Raw genomic sequence first — 16,108 nt, 5'->3', positions numbered from 1 at the left:
ATTTTCAGAGAATAACAGAGAGATGCGAGGGAGATATCCAAAATCTTCAAATGTTGAAAAGAAGTAGAGAATAAGATGACTATATGATGTTGGGGTTTAGGCTTAGGGTAGTGTTTCGGAGACAAATTAATCAGGAGATGAAGAGCAGAGAAGATGAGGGAGGATGCATAAAAGACTGAGAAGGAGTAATGAGGGGGTATTTATAAGGTTGGAGGGCCTCCAATGGTTTTAACTCAACGACTGGGGTGCGAGAAGACATGATACCCCAGTCGTTGGATCATAATGTTTCTCACGGATTATCAGGCGGACTAACGGGCAGACTTAAATCACAGGTCTATGAGGCAGAATGTACGGGTACTTATTGGGTAGATAAAATAGGTCGGGGTTTGGGTAGAATGCCTTACCCAAGTTCCGACTACTTACAAATGAAAGAGACCTAAAACTCAACAACATACTAAAGACACCTAAAGTCCAATAGTTTTATTTATACCTTTAATAACTCAAGTTCAATCTCATTTCATGCGGGAATCCAATCTAAATTCTAAAACCTCTTAATTTTTGGAATTTATGTCAAAAGGGTTGACAACCCCGATTATCACTTCCAAATTGGAATTATAGGGTAAACAACTAAACCTCAAGAAATAAATGAACCAAAAACAGAGATTCTCATTAGATCATCATCATATAAATAAACGTAATATTTATCTATTTATACAATAAAGGGGTAATATTTTCTCTGTCAAATACCCTTTTCTTTGACCATGACCATCTTCATCTCTCTCTTCAACCCTAATAAGTTTGAGGATTGTTCATCTTGATGAACAATTGGATGAGTAGATTTTCTCTGTCTGAGATGCATCTTGACATAGAAATTCATAAAGAGTAGTAAAAGAGCAGCATTTAGAACAGAATTAAAAACCCAAGCTCCAATTCCATTACACCCACCTTTGAGAAAATGCAAGAACAAAACCCCAACATGACTAATCAAATTACAACCTAATAATATCATTTGACAATTCACCACAAATGGAAAACAAGCACTTGGTAATCCAATTCCTATCCAAAATCTGTACCCATAAACAATCGAATATATTAAAGTTGTTGATAAAATTGCAACTACTTGAAAAGATTGTGAAAATTCTAACCATAGAAAAGACATACAGAGTAATATCGATTGATTGAATACCCTAAAAAATGTAAGTTTCCGGTGCCGGAGAATGGAAAAGAAAGTTCGAATCAAGTGAAGAAATCTAGAGAGATAAAAAATATAAGACCAAAAGAAGACTCTGCCAGTGGGTCGAGTTCCTAATGGGAAACAGAGGAACCATTGAAAAGGGGTTTTAGTTCTTGTCCAAAACCAACGAGTTTCACGGATCTCAGAAACTGATGAGAAAATAATACCTACAAAAATGATGAGAGAGATTAAAGCCATGGATAAGGAGTGAAGGGCAGGAATGGGTCCGAGTGGGATTGGTCTCCGGCACCGGAAAATTGATACAAGTAGTCGGAGGAAGATAGATAATGTTATATAAGCAGCTATAGATGTAAAAAGAAAAGACCAAGTTGAACCCCATGATTGACTGTGATTCCATCTGAATCCTATGATTGATGGGTGTTCTGATAACCAGTATGATAAACTCTCCATCATTATCGTTGATGTTTTTTTTTTTTTGTTTCAAAATCAAATCAGAACCAACCAATGGTCGGTTGGTCTAGATTTTTTTTTTTTCCCCAATTTTGATTTCTCCTCCCCCTGCCTGAACGGCTGAATCCCTTCAGTTGTAGACCAGGAGGGATGGGTTAGAGAGAGGAAGTAGAGAGAGACTCCGAGAAGGAAGGCATATAAAGAGGGCGGAGTACCGATGGGGAAGAAGGTGCTAAATAACAACAAGAAGGAGAAAGAATGGGGTGAGATGATTAAATTTGGGTGGTTGCCAAGGAATAGAATATACTAAGAAATACGAGATACGATTGGTTAGTAGTTGGGTAGTAGTATAAAATAAGATTATTTCCAAAATAGTCCCCAACTTTTATGACCGGTTTCCTGCCTTACTCCCTATTTTATCAAAAATATCCTGATGATCTTTTTTTTCAGTTACTACTATAATTCCGTTAACTAGCCATCACCTCTCTCTCCTCATCTCATCACCTCTCTCTGCCACCTCATCTTCTCGCGCACCTCATCGTCTTCACCGGTGAAAGTCGTCGCCCGAACAATTTTTTAGCTCGCGACCTTCTAACATTAAAAAGAAATTTTATTTTTTCTTTCTACTCTCTCTCTAAATACTCCAGCGAAGGGGTTACCCTTCGCCTGAGCTAGGTTTGTTCCCGAACAAATCTTGGTATGTTCGATGAGGTGGCGAGAAATTGAAGTGGCAGAGAGAGGTGATGAGATGGAAAAAAGATAAGTGATGACTGTTTAACGGTGTTATAATGGTAATTCAAAAAGAGAGCCATCTGTTTATTTTTCACAAAGTAGGGGGCTGGACAGGAGACTAGTCACAAAGTTAAGGACTATTTGAAAAATAAGACAATAAAATAGTACTTTTTTTTTTATGAAGATCTATAAAATACTTAGTAGACATAAAATATCTTTCTTGGAGGTTAAGAAATCTTGGTCATTCGTTGACCTAGAGATTCGTGTAACTTATTGTCTCTCAGTCACGTGATTATATGATAGATTTTTTTGGGCGATACCTTTTCCAAGGGAAAGTAGGAAAAATATTTGGTTTTTTTTTTTTGTTGAAAGGAAAAATATTTGGTTGGTTGTCGGTTGGTTTGATCAACAACAGCTTCTTTTATTAACTTCATTGTTCTCCACGTTTTATTTATGGGAGATTTTATAGGGCCTCCTCATTTTTGTTAAAAGGCCCCCCTCAATGATTATTTCTCAAGTGAAATGGTTCATGGGGAGGCCTTTTAACAAAAGTGGGGAGGCCCTATAAAACTTCCCTTTATTTATTCACAAGAAGCAAACTATTTTGTTCGTGAAAACAAAAGGACGGTAGGGGAGATATGAATTGTTGTTCCACATTATTAAACTTTTTTTTAAAAAGAAACAAAATAATTTTAATAAAGGTTATTTCTCAAATGATCCCCCAGCTTTGTGACCATCTTCCTGTCTAGCCCTACACTTTAGCAAAAAATACTCATATGGTTCTCTTTTTCAGCTACCGTTAACTTTCCGTTATTTCTCAAATGGCCCTCAACTGTGTGACCATCTTCCTGCCTGACCCCCTGCTTAAGCATTAATTCTCGTATGACCCCCCTTTTTTCCGTTATCTTCACCGGTGAAGGTCGCTGACCGGCCAATTTTCCGATCGGCGACCTTCAATTTTTTTTTTATTCTCTCTATTAATTTTTTTTTATTCTCTCTCTAGATTTGGTGAACCAGATCAATGGCCTGCGAACAGACCTTCATTAATGACTTCTTTCGCAGGCTTTTAATGGCTTCCGAATTCGGAAGCCATTGATCTGGTGAACCAGATCTGATTCACCAGATCTAGAGAGAGAAGAAGGTTAAAAAAAAAAATTTAAAGAGAGAGAATAAAAAAAAAAAAGTTTAAGGTCGCTGACCGGAAAATTAGCCGGCCGGTGACTTTCACCGGTGAAGATGATGATGTGGCGTGATAGGTGACTTGGCAGAGAGAGAAAATGAGATGGAGGAGAGAGAGTAACAGAATGTTAAAGATAACGGAAAAATGAGACTATACAAGAATTATTGCTAAAATAGGGGGCCAGGCAGGAAGTTGTTCACAAAGTTGGGGGCCATTTGAAAAATAACCCTAATTTTAATAATGAAGTAGAAGAACGGATTTTGAGAAGGTGACAATTGTTCTTATTATTTTATTTTACCAGAAGCAAAATAGTTCATGGATGACACAAAATGATTTGAACTAGTTGAACCATTTTTTAAAAAATGATACTATATTTTTTAATTAGCCATATTTAAGGTTGTGACAACAAAAAAAATGTTTACTTTTTAAATTTGTTAAATTTCATTTTAATCTGATTGTTTCTTAGATTAAAACATGTACGTCGTGAATTGATAGCTCTCCAGATTCAAAAACAATTAACATGTCATAATCTTTTTCCTTATCTAAAACAATTAACATGTGGGTGACATTCACCTTCATTTGCTTCTTCCATCTTCTTCTTCCAAAATAAAAAGAATACCAATTCATTTTTTTTCCAAAACAAAAATCATGTGTGCTCATCTAGATAGTGTAAGTAAAAAAAATTCATTTTTTCTTATTTACTTTATATTCCTGTTAGTAAATACACAAAATTAAAAAAAGAATGGGTCCACTCTCTTCTTCCTTCTTCACCAAATTTCATCCACAAAATAAACTCATTTTCTCTCCTCTTCCTTCTCATGTTCATCTTCATTCCTTCTATATCCCCTTTGTAAATGTAGAAGAAAGATTGCAAGATTCAGAAAGGTAGAGAGAGAGAGAGATGAGAATAAGGGTTTTTAGAGAGAGAAAGATGAAGAAAACCTTGCGAGAAGTAGAAGAGGAGCTGGTCATGGTCGAGTTCACGGGAAAGAGAGTGAGGATTGGGATGTTTATTAAGCCCCGGATCAGCTGATCCGTTTGGCCCTCTTAGGTCCCGGATCAGCTGATCCGTTTGGTCCTCCTAAGTCCCGGATCAGCTGATCCGTTTGGTCCTCCTTAAGTCCCGGATCACCTGATCCGTTTGGTCCTCTTAAGTCCCTGATCAACTGATCTGTTTGGTCCTCTTAAGGCTCGGACTGGTTCAGTCCGTCCGATAGATTTTGTTTGATTTTGTGATAAACGGATGGAGGTGTTAGGGTTAAGTTGGCTTTGACTGGTGCCTACATAGTTGAACGGTGCTAACAGAGAAATGAGCAGTTGGGCCTGGTGCTAATAGAGATGGATGCTAACAGCCTTTTGGCTTGGTGCCTTTAGAAGCACCCTCCTCTTTTTGGTGTATTTCAATCTGATTAAGAGTAGAGTCTAGATTACTAGTCGAACTTGTCCATTTTAAAAAATAAAAAATAAAACTTCGAATTGTGCTTTAGACTTTGACAGTTGAAAAAGGAATCGAATCTGAATCAAATCACTGAATTTTAGAATTTATTTTCAAATCTCTAACAATTACTAGTAGTATTTTAATCAAATCACGTGATAAAACGGGTGAATCATTGCCTTTTAAACAATGGAACCAGGACAAGAGTCCAGATTGTGCCTATAAAATCCTGCCTCAAACTTCATTAATAATTTTCTCCCTCAAAGGTGCATTTTTTTTCTAGGTTGCCTATAGAGAGCCTGTCTTTACATGATCCGTCTCTATTTTATGGAATTCTATAGACGCTCACGTATCATTTAAAGGCAGACTCTCTATGGCCACAACTCTTTCTCTCTCTTAACCCACAAACATAATGGGCTCCCAACTCTCTGTGATATTGGCAAATACTATAACTTTGTAACAGTAGAGATGTGGAGAAGATATTTCATCTCTTTGGCATGTGTCCCAAGTTTAAAGAATTAAACTTATAACAATATAGTGAAATCTTAGGTACTATGACTCGAAAGTTCCCGCCAATCTCACCTATTCACAGTGAAGTACTAATGGGATTCATTTAAGGTTAGATTTGGCTCACACCCTAGGACTTGATGCTTATATATTGGAAGGCGACTCCTCATCGTTGGATTTCTCAAGGACGAAGATTTGTCCGTCCGTTGGCGACTCTCAAATCACCTCTAACATACGTGGACGGCTGAGATCGTTACGCGTGGAGATCTTGCACTGCCCCCGAGTTTGCAATCAGGAGGTACACAACTTAGCACATCTCACTTTAGCCCCTACTGACTGATTCATTATGATTCAGTCCTTTCAGTTAACGTCCGTCCGTTATAATATGTCTTTGTTTTCTTTTCCCCACTTCCTGTTATCAAGGACTAAATTGTAACCTTCATCTTTGAAAGTAATCTTATTTCAAAAAAAAAAAAAACCACAAACAAATGGAAACCATTACTCATATCTAAACTTTGATAACTTAAATGGTAAAAAAAATGTGATCACTACTACATTGATGATTATTGCTCTGTCCAAATTTAGTTATAATATGGTTACAAATAATTATAAGATATATATATATATGATATTAATGTATATTATTTTATTTGTCCACAAAATTGTGCACTCACAAAAGTTTGTTTGTCCATTTTAGACCACCAACTAATTAATTGAGCATTTGTTGGGGGTGCCCATTAGATTTAATGTCATATTCCTAAGCCATCAATGCTAGAAAAATGCTACAAATAAAAGTCTATTCGGTACTTACACAAAACTAACTATTCTCATTTCCCGATCAACTCTTTCTCATTTTTATTGGACTTTTTCACTCTCTTTAGGAAAGGTTGGTTTCTATTTAAGTTTGTAATAGGTCTAGGTTTGCAGGGGTGGCCCTGGGCCAAAGCGAACAAAGCGTCGCTTCGGGCCACCGGCTTTTAGGGGCCACCGAGACATTAATTTCTGTAAGAAATATATAAGAAGTCCAACTCTCTAACAAAATTATTAGGGCCCCATTTAAAAAACGTTAAGTAAAAAGGGCCACCAAATTTGATGATCTTTAAATAGATGGTGGGCCCAACAATTTGTTTGATTTATGTGAAAGTAGAGTAGAAAGTGTTGATTCAAAAACTGGTAGAAACAAGTTATGATTACAAGAAGCTTGTCCAATTTAAAAAATGTTAAGTAAAAAGGGTCACCAAGACATTAGGTTTCAAGTTCCACAATTACGAGAAGCTTTAGAAGAATCGGTGGAGACAAGTGATGAAAAACAGTTTATGATGCCAAAAAATATTAAAACAAGACTTTGAAAATTTTGAATTCCTTTTGAACATAGTTATTTGGCATAATATATTGTTTGCGGTAAACTCTATTAGCAAAACACTTCAAGCTGAAGATATATATGGATATTAATGTTGCATTAGAGAAATTGAATGGACTCATTCGTTCTCTTGAAGATTATAGAGAAGTGAGATTTGAAGAAGGCATGGTTGAAGCTAAAGAGATTGTCATTAAAATGGGAGTTGAAACAACATTTTGGGAAAAACATATTATTCAAAGAAAGACACAGTTTGACGAGAATGCGTGTGAAGATCCATCAATGTCACTTGAAGAAGCATTTAGAGTTAATTATTACATATACATATTAGATCAGACTTTTTCTTCACTTAAGAGCATATTCGAGCAAACTAGAAATATAAAGAAATATTTAGTTTTCTGTTTGAGTTAAAAAGGTTAAACTCTCAAGATGATGGTAATTTGAGATATTAATGTGTTCGCTTTGAAACATTTTTCAAGCATAATGAGTCATATAACATAGACGGACTAGACTTAGTTTCTGAACTGAAAATGTTGAAGCGTCTTTTACCAAATGAGATCAAAAGCCCAACTGAAGTACTAGATTTTTTGAAAGATATGAAAGGTTGTTAACCGAACACATAAGTTTCTTATAGAATTATGTAAACGATACCAGTTATTGTTGCCTCTGCAGAAAGAAGTTTTTCTAAGTTGAAGTTGATTAAGTCTTATATTCGATCTACTATGTCAGAAATAAGGTTAAACTGGTTAGCTATTATATCTATTGAGAAGGATATAGTTGACAGTCTTGATTATTCGACGATTATTAGTGACTTTACATCGAAAAATTTAAGAAGAACAAAATTTCAGTGATTGTAATAATCAAAAAAAATTATTTTGTTATATAAATATGATGAAAATATTTTGCGGTACTCATCCTTTTCATGTAAATACATTTAGACGTTTTACAATTTGATAGAAAGGGCCACATTTTCAGACCTCGCTTCGGGCCACCGAAAAGTCAGGGCCGCCCCTGTAGGTTTGTAGGCTCTTATGGAGTATTTTTTCAATATAAAAGTAAAGTACCTATTAGCAAAGACTTTGTAATGGTCCATTTGTAGATTTAAAGACCTACAAGTCAAATTCCTACTTGGGGGGCTGGTTTGGTAGGTGTTGGCAGGCATCCCCTCCCTGTAGTTATGAGGAGGGAGGGGGTTTCATGTCCCTTCCCCCCCCCCCCCCTCCATCTTTAATTACTAGTGAAAAGTTAGTCAGATGGGGGTGGACCAGGCAGTCAAGATTGAACGCAGCCATTTGCATATTATTTAAACATCACTATCTTATTCTTGTTCTTATCATAAATATCTTACACTTACCACTAGACTTAGAAATAAGTGGTTTCCTTTTTATTTGACCCCTATATATATATCCATACCTCAACAATAATTGATTTTAGAACAATGTCATAAGAAGAAGCTACTATAAGTTTGACATGGTAAATTTCGAAAAATCAAAGAAAATAAGAGTTGCGATCAACGGTCTCAATCTTAGGCCCTCAAAAAGTGAGATGTTGATCCAATGATTTGGGCCATCGGATATGTTTTCATTTCGTCCTTGACTTTTCGGCCAGTCTATCTATAATACTACTATGTAGGAGTAGTTTTTATTTTTATGCCGCTACCAATCCAACGTTTAGTCAAAGAAGAGTTTCATTACTAATTGATAAGTACTTATCTCAAATGCATGCCATCCACAAGGTAGATAATCCCTAAAAGATTTTCAAGAAAAAAGTGAATGTCATGGTGGTAGGTGAAAAGAAGTTATATATATATATACTAACTAGAAAAAGATGAGATACTCAAGAAGTTGATACTACTATTTCTTCTTCTTCTTCTTCTTGTTAGGTAAAAGAATGAAGATGTTGAAGAACAATAGAATTTGTGATGAATCAAAGAAAATGTGGGAAATTGCAGGACCTGCATTATTAACAGCAGTATCTCAATTCTCAATTGGGTTTGTCACTGTTGCATTTGTTGGCCATTTGGGTGATTTAGAACTTGCTGCTGTCTCTGTTGTTCAAAACGTTATCGAAGGATTCGTTTATGGTGTCATGGTATGTATACTATCTTTTTCTTCTTCTTTTTCACTTTTACCCAATCAAGAGAAAACTCTGCTAGTTCGAGATGAATTTCATCAATATAATCAATTCTCGTTCCGAATTTCTGTCTGATATAGCTAGGAATGGGAAGTGCTTTAGAAACACTTTGTGGTCAAGCAGTTGGAGCAGGGCAATTCAATATGCTTGGAGTATATTTACAAAAATCTTGGATTATAACAGGAGTTACCGGGTTGATTTTAACACCCATTTATGTCTTTGCCTCACCGATTTTGAAGTCTATTCATCAGAGCAAAGATATATCAGAACTCGCGGGGAAATATTCGATATGGGTAATTCCTCAATTGTTTGCTTATGCTGTCAACTTTCCTCTTCAGAAGTTCTTCCAATCTCAGGGGAAAGTTTGGGTCATGACCATAATTTCGATAGTGGTTTTAGCATTTCATGTATTACTGAACTGGATACTAGTTACGAAGCTCGGTCATGGTCTAGTCGGGGCAGCTATAGCTGGAAATATTTCATGGTGGCTTGTTATCTTGGGTCAGTTAATCTACATTTTTGCCGGTTACTTCCCAGATTCATGGACTGGTTTTTCTTTGATGGCATTCAAAAATTTGTATAGCTTTGTCAAACTCTCGCTCGCCTCTGCCGTAATGTTATGGTTTGTACCTCAAATCGATCAATCTCATCCCAAAAATGTAAATCTCTTCTTGTTCCTGAAACAATGAAAATACTTCTTTTGGCAGCTTGGAGCTTTGGTATTTCACAGCAATCATCCTTCTGGTTGGTCTGTTAAAGAATCCGGATATCGCAGTAGATGCTATCTCAATTTGGTGAGTATCCAAATCCAATCCCTTTAAATTTCTCGCACGAGTTCTCGCTTGTAATAGTCCCACATCGCTTTGGAGAGCATCGACTGAGTTGTATATGCATGCTCAAACTTAGTAAGTGTGAAGGCCTTTTGGTTGAGCCTGTGGAGCGTTCCCTGCAAATAAAACCCCGTAGTTATTGGGCTCGGGTATCAAAACTAGGGACAATATCGATAACTTCCAAGGCATAAGGGGCATTATATCGTTGTATCTATTGATCACTGAATTTTGTATTTGTACAGTATGAATTTGCAACTATGGGCATTGATGGTAGCTTTAGGCTTCAATGCTGCTGTCAGGTTTGTTTTATATTCTTCTTCTCCATTACAATCGAAAACTACATAGTTTCTCGTAACACTGATATCATAACACTGATATTACAACAGTGTACGGATCGGAAACGAACTAGGAGCTGGACATCCGAAAGCAGCTAAATTTTCAGTACTTGTAGCTGTTTCGACATCAGTCGTAATTGGTATTTTATTTACAGTTGCTGTTCTTGCAACAAGAGATTACTTCCCCAAAGTGTTCACAGATAAACCCATAGTTGTGAAAGAAACATCAAAGCTTGGGTATTTTCTGGCAGCTACTATTCTCCTCAATAGTATCTTACCTGTTCTCCACGGTATTCATCTATATCGACTTATCTCAGCGAAGAAAATGAAGGAATAAACAAAAAAAGTGACTAAGCTCAAACATATTTTGCAGGGGTAGCAGTTGGTGCAGGATGGCAATTCTTAGTTGCTTTCATAAATATTATGTGTTATTACATTTTCGGGTTACCTATTGGAGCACTACTTGGTTACAAGTTCAAGCTAGGAGTTCAGGTAAGAAACTCAATCGTCGATTTTTTTTTTCTTATCATAATCGTTTACTTCTTAGAACTCAACAAGCTCATTTCGTGTTATCTATATCTTAAACAGGGGATTTGGACAGGAATGTTAGTTGGAAGCTTCTTGCAAACAGTCATATTGTTATATATCATGCTAAGAGCAAATTGGCAGAAAGAGGTGAACTATATAATTCTAAGTAAAGCTCAATACTTTGATAAATCGTGCAAATCGAATAATGGTTTGAGATTTTTACTTCATACAGGCTTCGAAAGCGGAAGAACGGATAAGAACATGGGGCGGCGAATCTGAAAAGCCTCCTCAGACTTTAGTAAGTTATAGAATGGAGAATATGAACACAGGCAATAGTGGTCAAGAACCCACTTCATAAGACACATAAACAAGCAGAAGAAATCATGTAAATTTTGATTTTGAAAATAGAAACAAGAGGATAAGAACACTATAGGGTTGAGATTGTATTCGATTCGATTCTTAACGTGGGCATAAATCGTCACACGATATACATAGATATCAGTACAAGATTACAATACAAACTGCGTTCTCTTAATTAGTTTTAAATAATACAAATTACAAGAGTAGATTATTGCGTAATTGATTTCTCAGCTTCGAAGTAGTCACCATAATCATCTTTTCCGTCAACTGTTTTCCTCTTTCGGATTACTCCGTAAAAGATATACTGCAAAATGATCTAAGTACGTATCGATCAAGGTTAAGAAAAGAAGAGCAAGTATAGAGATTGTTATCAAGAAGTAGTACTAAATGATATATGCTGCTATATAAGAAGATGTTAAAGGATACAAATAAGTCAAGTGCAACACAAACTGCAGCATCTAGCAACCATGGCATGTTTGGCTTTATGTCCTTCCAGTCTGTACTTCTAACTAGTATGCTACATTCAAAGGAAACAAAACTACTTGTTTAAAGAGAGAGAGACATAGAGAGAGACATAGAGAGAGACATAGAGAGAGAGAGAGAGAGAGAGAGAGAGAGACCTTCCTACATAAGCAGCATTAGCAATGAGTGCAAAGATGAACATGAGAGGGTTCATTCCTTCTACACTACCCCTTTTGATCTGATCAAATTGAACTTCATTAGCCCACTTATCAAATCAAATTGATTTACAAAAATACATGTAACGCCCCAAGCCGTAGTAATAATTGGAATTGTGATAGTCCAGTGCCCGAAGCCCGCCCGGGCTGCAAGTGTGTGTTCAAAGTATCGAGGCCTTTTAATTGGGCTCGTGGAGCATTCTCCACGAACAAAACCCTTACCTGTTGGGCTTGGGCCCTGATGTCAAAAGTCAGGACAATATCAATAAATAACAAGTCAAGTACTAATACTTACATTTAACCAAATTTGAGGAATGCGACCACCCATATATATAGCAGCCATCAACCAACCAAGTGTAAGTCCAAGAACTTCGTGCTTCGGCCCACCGTGTTCCTAACAGAATTTCCTCTTTATGTCATTGCCTAGTTTTTTTTACTACACCTCTAAAATTCATCAAACCATAACAACATAACCAAGTTCTTACACTGAGTAATCTTCTCCCTGAAAACGCTACATATTTTTGCATCAAAGCTTTACTTTGAAACGGCAAACTGGCAGATGTAGCTATAAATGCTCCATATCCGACCTGTTTGTAACGACCCACTTTTTTAGAGCCGAACAAGGAAGTTAATTCATGTGTCACCCGCTAAGTATTAAAGGATAAAAATTACAGAAGAGCGAGACGGGATAGGAATGGGGATTCTCTTGGACTGAGTACGTTGGGGAGGTGGCAAAATGTCATCGTCGTCTTCAGAGGAAGACCCATCTTTATGAATATCTTGAATTGCTGAAGGACCACTTCTTGCTATCCTTAGATAGGATCCAAATGGTGGTGTATTACTACTTGCAAGTGATCTGGCCGACCTGTATTTATGTTACAATATTATACCGTAAGAATGACTATATTGTTGGTGATAATTGTAAAAACAAGTACTTTACGTACGTATAGTGTCTCCAGGAAGAAACTTTGGGTACCCTCGGTACGGGTATCTTTGGATCGTCCCCATCCTGGTCAGGCTTCTTGTTGAGAGGTTTCGAAGTATCTTCCTCCTCACTAACCTAATATTATAATTAAAAAAAAAATATATGTTACGTTTTTTTTACTTAAATCCAACATTTAATTCATAGCAATAAGGAAGGTAAGTTGGAAGATTGAAATACCGATAGATTAGTTTCTTCCTTCTTTCGACACTTCCACCATTTATAGATGTAATCGTAGTATACACTTTGCAATACCAAAAGTATTGTGCTAATAGTGTAGAGCTGTGTAAAATACATCATAGATAACATTAGATCTAGTATTCTGACCTTGATAGTATATGTACATAAAGTTTATTAAAATTTGGCATATACACATACTTTTGAGGGAGTATAAACCTGTAATGCCTCGAATCTGGGACCTACCTAGGGGGGCAAAAACCAAGTTCTTGACCTCTCTAGCCAAGAGTTGTTGGTCACATTGATGCTGCTACCTATATGCTTTTCTACTATGAACTTAAGAATTCAGTCGGCCACAAGTAGTTAGACAAGTTAAAAGATCTAGTTCGTTCGTTTTCTATGTAGGAGTCTATACGATTTTTATCATGAGTAACGCTGATTGACCCAAATTTTGGACCAGATCACAAACCCAATGGTTGGTGATGCGGTCAACTCCAATCCAATCTCTCTCTCTTGCATAGGCTGACCATTTGGTGACACATCAGTATTCTGCCTGTTGTTGTATGCTCCACAAATATGATTTTTGTTTCATGATTATCCAAAGGGAAAAGAAGACACGATTTTATATGCAAATGGACAAGTGGTATTTTATTCATTATTATTAAAAAAGAAAAAAGAGGACAGAAGAAAAGGTGAATTGTTGTTAAATTACCCACCAGAGCTGTATAATACTGGGTTGGCAGCTGCACCATAGAAAAACAACAAATGCAGTTTCAGATTTATTATTCTACATTTCTACTCAGAGACAAAAAAGAAAAGATAATACTCTCTCTCTCTCTCTCTCTCTCTCTCTCTCTCTAGTGAGAGAAACAAACAAATAAAGAAGAAGAAGAGGTCTTACTGTAGCTGGTTCAAGAAGGCAACCCACAAGATTAAAAATGTCACTGCCCCAATTACCACAACATAGATAGATAAATCAATCACACAAACAAAAAAACAATTTGTTAGTTAATTAGAAAAAAAAAATGAAGTTTTAGGTAATGAAATTAAGGAAGAATTAGTCATGCATACCCAGCAACCCAAGTAAGAAGAAATGTAAGAGAGACACCATGACCAGATTTATTAGTGAAATTAGTGATGATTTGAGGAATTTCTGCAACACCCCAACAAACTAAACTTACTATTCCACACCCAAATGATATCTCATCACTTATGTTGCATAGACAATCTTTGAAATATTTCTCAACCCATTTTACACATCCCTCCTTCTTCTCTCTTGAACAGTAGTAGTAACTCCCCCCCTTCTTCACCACCATTCTCTCTCTCTCTCTCTCTCTCTATAGCTATCTACTTTCTCTACTGCACACACACTGATTGTATCGGCTAAAGAAAAGAGGTGGATTTATTTATAGGCTAATAATATTATTATTATGGACCCCGCCGGTGGTAAAAGAGGTGGAATTTTACTGCCCATACTCATACTCTCTCTCTATCTTTTCTTCAAGGAAAATGAATGTTGTTTGGCAAAATTCCACCTCCCCTCCCCTGATCAAAAATTTCAAAGCAAAGGTGGTCTTAACGGCTGGAGCCTGGAGCAAGACAAACGCTGCCTGCTAGTGTGTTATTTGGCCCGCCCGCCCCCCTGACTAAAGGTGTCTGACTAGTCTTAATGGATGGAACAAGAGTACAAACCCTAGCTAGCATTCATTATGTGCCCACATTTTTTTGTTTTATCCCACCCACTATTTTGTTTGGCCAAGTAGCAAGCAATGTTAGCAAAAAAAGAACCAACAGGAGGATATGCTAAGCTTCAACTATATATTTGGATGCCCTACTCATCCCAGCAGGGATATTTCACATTTTTTTTACATTTACTGCAGTCACTTTTTTTTTTTGTAATGCATTTCAACCTCAAAATTTAATGCGCCACATGAAATTCATTTTTTAGATTATTATCACGATAATAAATATATCTAAGGCCAATGAATTGTGTGTCCATATTAGTCTCACATCCGTTGTAAGAGGAGGTGATATGGTTAGAGAGCCCATAAACACTTAGGGCTCGTGAAGGCAGGAGACCACACACCAATCACAAATAACAGATTTTGGAATTTTTGGGTTGCCATGGACTCCTATATAAGTTTTAAAACATAATCCATAATCTCTTGGACGTCAGAGTGCAAGTACATCTTATTGAACTATCAACGGAAATAAAGATAATTGGCGGCTCTGTCTTACTAAGATAACTTAAATTAACGTTAATAATACTATTCAACAAAAATCACTTGATTAGAAAGTAATCGGTTTCATTTCTGTTAGATAGTCCAAGCTTATGACAAGTCATCTTCTATTATATGTCTTTGATGATTAAGCAAAGTGTCTATTCGTAATCTCAAATTAATTGAACATTTATTTTAATCATCGGTGTTTGATGCCATCCAAGTGATGGTGGCGGTTTGTCCTAAGATGTGTGTTGTTTTTCTTCCCTATCACCTCGTGTCTTAGGGAAATTTTCCTTCCCCAATGAGGCTTCAAAACAATAAAAAGGTAGATCACAAAGAAAACCATTTCTACCCCCGGAAAGACATTTGTTTATTTATTATTTCGTGATTATCAATTTTTTTATTAAAAATAAAACATTAGCTCATCAAATTATATCTCAAAGTTCATGGACTATACGAATTTGAAATTTAAAATCTACCTAGCAAAATGAATGAAAAAGAAGTACTTTTTTTTTCAACAAAAAAAAAAAGAAGTACTTACGTATTAAAACTCGAATATGTGTTATATACAAACTGACATGACATCTACCCCACCCAACATGTAATTTGTTCGAAGTAAACTTTACACGCTTAGATGGTCATATAATGCTTGTAAACAGATGAAGGAAATATACAACATGATTTTTTTTTTACAAGAGATTCCAACGTATCAAACAGATGAAGCAAATGTACAGTATGATTTTTTTGCACAAGAGATTTTGACGTACGAACAACGGACTTACGATAGTAACGACAAAAGGTTACAACTCCACAACAGAAAGAACAATAACTCTAAATCATAGCCAGGTTCATTCTTGATAAAATGAAACAACATACATCATGAGGGAAATGAAAAAAAAAAGTGAACCAGTTTACTTATGAGTTGGGACGGAAGGAACCTGGACGTGCATAAGTCTAGGTTCATTTAGGTTAATAAATGGAGTCATCTTCTAATTTCATGTTCCTTGT

General features: G+C 36.3%; 3 protein-coding genes across 5 annotated transcripts; 1 reads left to right on the top strand and 2 right to left on the bottom strand.

Annotated features, from left to right (window-relative positions):
• Positions 1-646: 646 nt before the first annotated feature.
• HOS3-1 (GNS1/SUR4 membrane protein family) lies at positions 647-1,906 on the bottom strand. The gene has a single exon (XM_086638343.1). The coding sequence runs from the start codon at positions 1,646-1,648 to the stop codon at positions 740-742; it is 909 nt and encodes a 302-aa protein (XP_086494469.1). The 5' UTR covers positions 1,649-1,906; the 3' UTR covers positions 647-739.
• A 3,763-nt stretch (positions 1,907-5,669) lies between these two features.
• Positions 5,670-11,217, top strand: LOC147541145 (protein DETOXIFICATION 33-like). 2 transcript variants are annotated; one of them, XM_086633651.1, is made up of 9 exons: positions 5,670-5,797; positions 8,739-8,947; positions 9,070-9,611; positions 9,697-9,783; positions 10,062-10,118; positions 10,206-10,444; positions 10,528-10,646; positions 10,743-10,829; positions 10,915-11,217. In XM_086633651.1, the coding sequence occupies exons 2-9, from the start codon at positions 8,747-8,749 to the stop codon at positions 11,038-11,040; spliced, it is 1,458 nt and encodes a 485-aa protein (XP_086489777.1). In that variant the 5' UTR covers positions 5,670-5,797; positions 8,739-8,746; the 3' UTR covers positions 11,041-11,217. The 2 variants fall into 2 exon arrangements, with proteins under 2 accessions (XP_086489777.1, XP_086489776.1); XM_086633650.1 differs by lacking the exon at positions 5,670-5,797 and having other exon boundaries at positions 8,327-8,947.
• On the bottom strand, positions 11,102-14,521 carry LOC147541144 (PQ-loop repeat family protein / transmembrane family protein). Of its 2 annotated transcripts, XM_086633652.1 has the most exons (11): positions 13,950-14,521; positions 13,780-13,822; positions 13,595-13,621; positions 12,882-12,983; positions 12,664-12,779; positions 12,392-12,584; positions 12,205-12,306; positions 12,015-12,113; positions 11,663-11,742; positions 11,469-11,559; positions 11,102-11,358 (listed from the first exon to the last, which is right to left on the bottom strand). In XM_086633652.1, the coding sequence occupies exons 1-11, from the start codon at positions 14,192-14,194 to the stop codon at positions 11,251-11,253; spliced, it is 1,206 nt and encodes a 401-aa protein (XP_086489778.1). In that variant the 5' UTR covers positions 14,195-14,521; the 3' UTR covers positions 11,102-11,250. The 2 variants fall into 2 exon arrangements, with proteins under 2 accessions (XP_086489778.1, XP_086489780.1); XM_086633654.1 differs by lacking the exons at positions 11,102-11,358; positions 11,469-11,559; positions 11,663-11,742 and adding an exon at positions 11,750-11,941 and having other exon boundaries at positions 13,950-14,425.
• Positions 14,522-16,108: the final 1,587 nt, after the last annotated feature.

Source organism: Eschscholzia californica, unplaced genomic scaffold (assembly GCF_041429995.1).
Source record: "Eschscholzia californica isolate CP2 unplaced genomic scaffold, dmEscCali1.0.p SCAF_4, whole genome shotgun sequence".
NCBI classification, from domain to species: domain Eukaryota; kingdom Viridiplantae; phylum Streptophyta; class Magnoliopsida; order Ranunculales; family Papaveraceae; genus Eschscholzia; species Eschscholzia californica.
Note: the sequence above shows the minus strand (reverse complement) of the source record. Positions and strands in the feature narration are given on the sequence as shown.

What these genes read in the sequence shown, in the direction of transcription:
- HOS3-1 (XM_086638343.1), bottom strand. Translation starts at nt 1,648, where the DNA reads ATGATGGAGAGTTTATCATACTGGTTATCAGAACACCCATCAATCATA.
- LOC147541145 (XM_086633651.1), top strand. Translation starts at nt 8,747, where the DNA reads ATGAAGATGTTGAAGAACAATAGAATTTGTGATGAATCAAAGAAAATG. An exon ending in GGCTTCAATGCTGCTGTCAG is followed by an intron (nt 10,119 to 10,205) that starts GTTTGTTTTATA and finishes ATATTACAACAG; the next exon opens with TGTACGGATCGGAAACGAAC. An exon ending in TATCTTACCTGTTCTCCACG is followed by an intron (nt 10,445 to 10,527) that starts GTATTCATCTAT and finishes CATATTTTGCAG; the next exon opens with GGGTAGCAGTTGGTGCAGGA.
- LOC147541144 (XM_086633652.1), bottom strand. Translation starts at nt 14,194, where the DNA reads ATGGTGGTGAAGAAGGGGGGGAGTTACTACTACTGTTCAAGAGAGAAG. An exon ending in CTTCTTACTTGGGTTGCTGG is followed by an intron (nt 13,823 to 13,949) that starts GTATGCATGACT and finishes TAATTGGGGCAG; the next exon opens with TGACATTTTTAATCTTGTGG. An exon ending in CCCAGTATTATACAGCTCTG is followed by an intron (nt 12,984 to 13,594) that starts GTGGGTAATTTA and finishes TATTTTACACAG; the next exon opens with CTCTACACTATTAGCACAAT.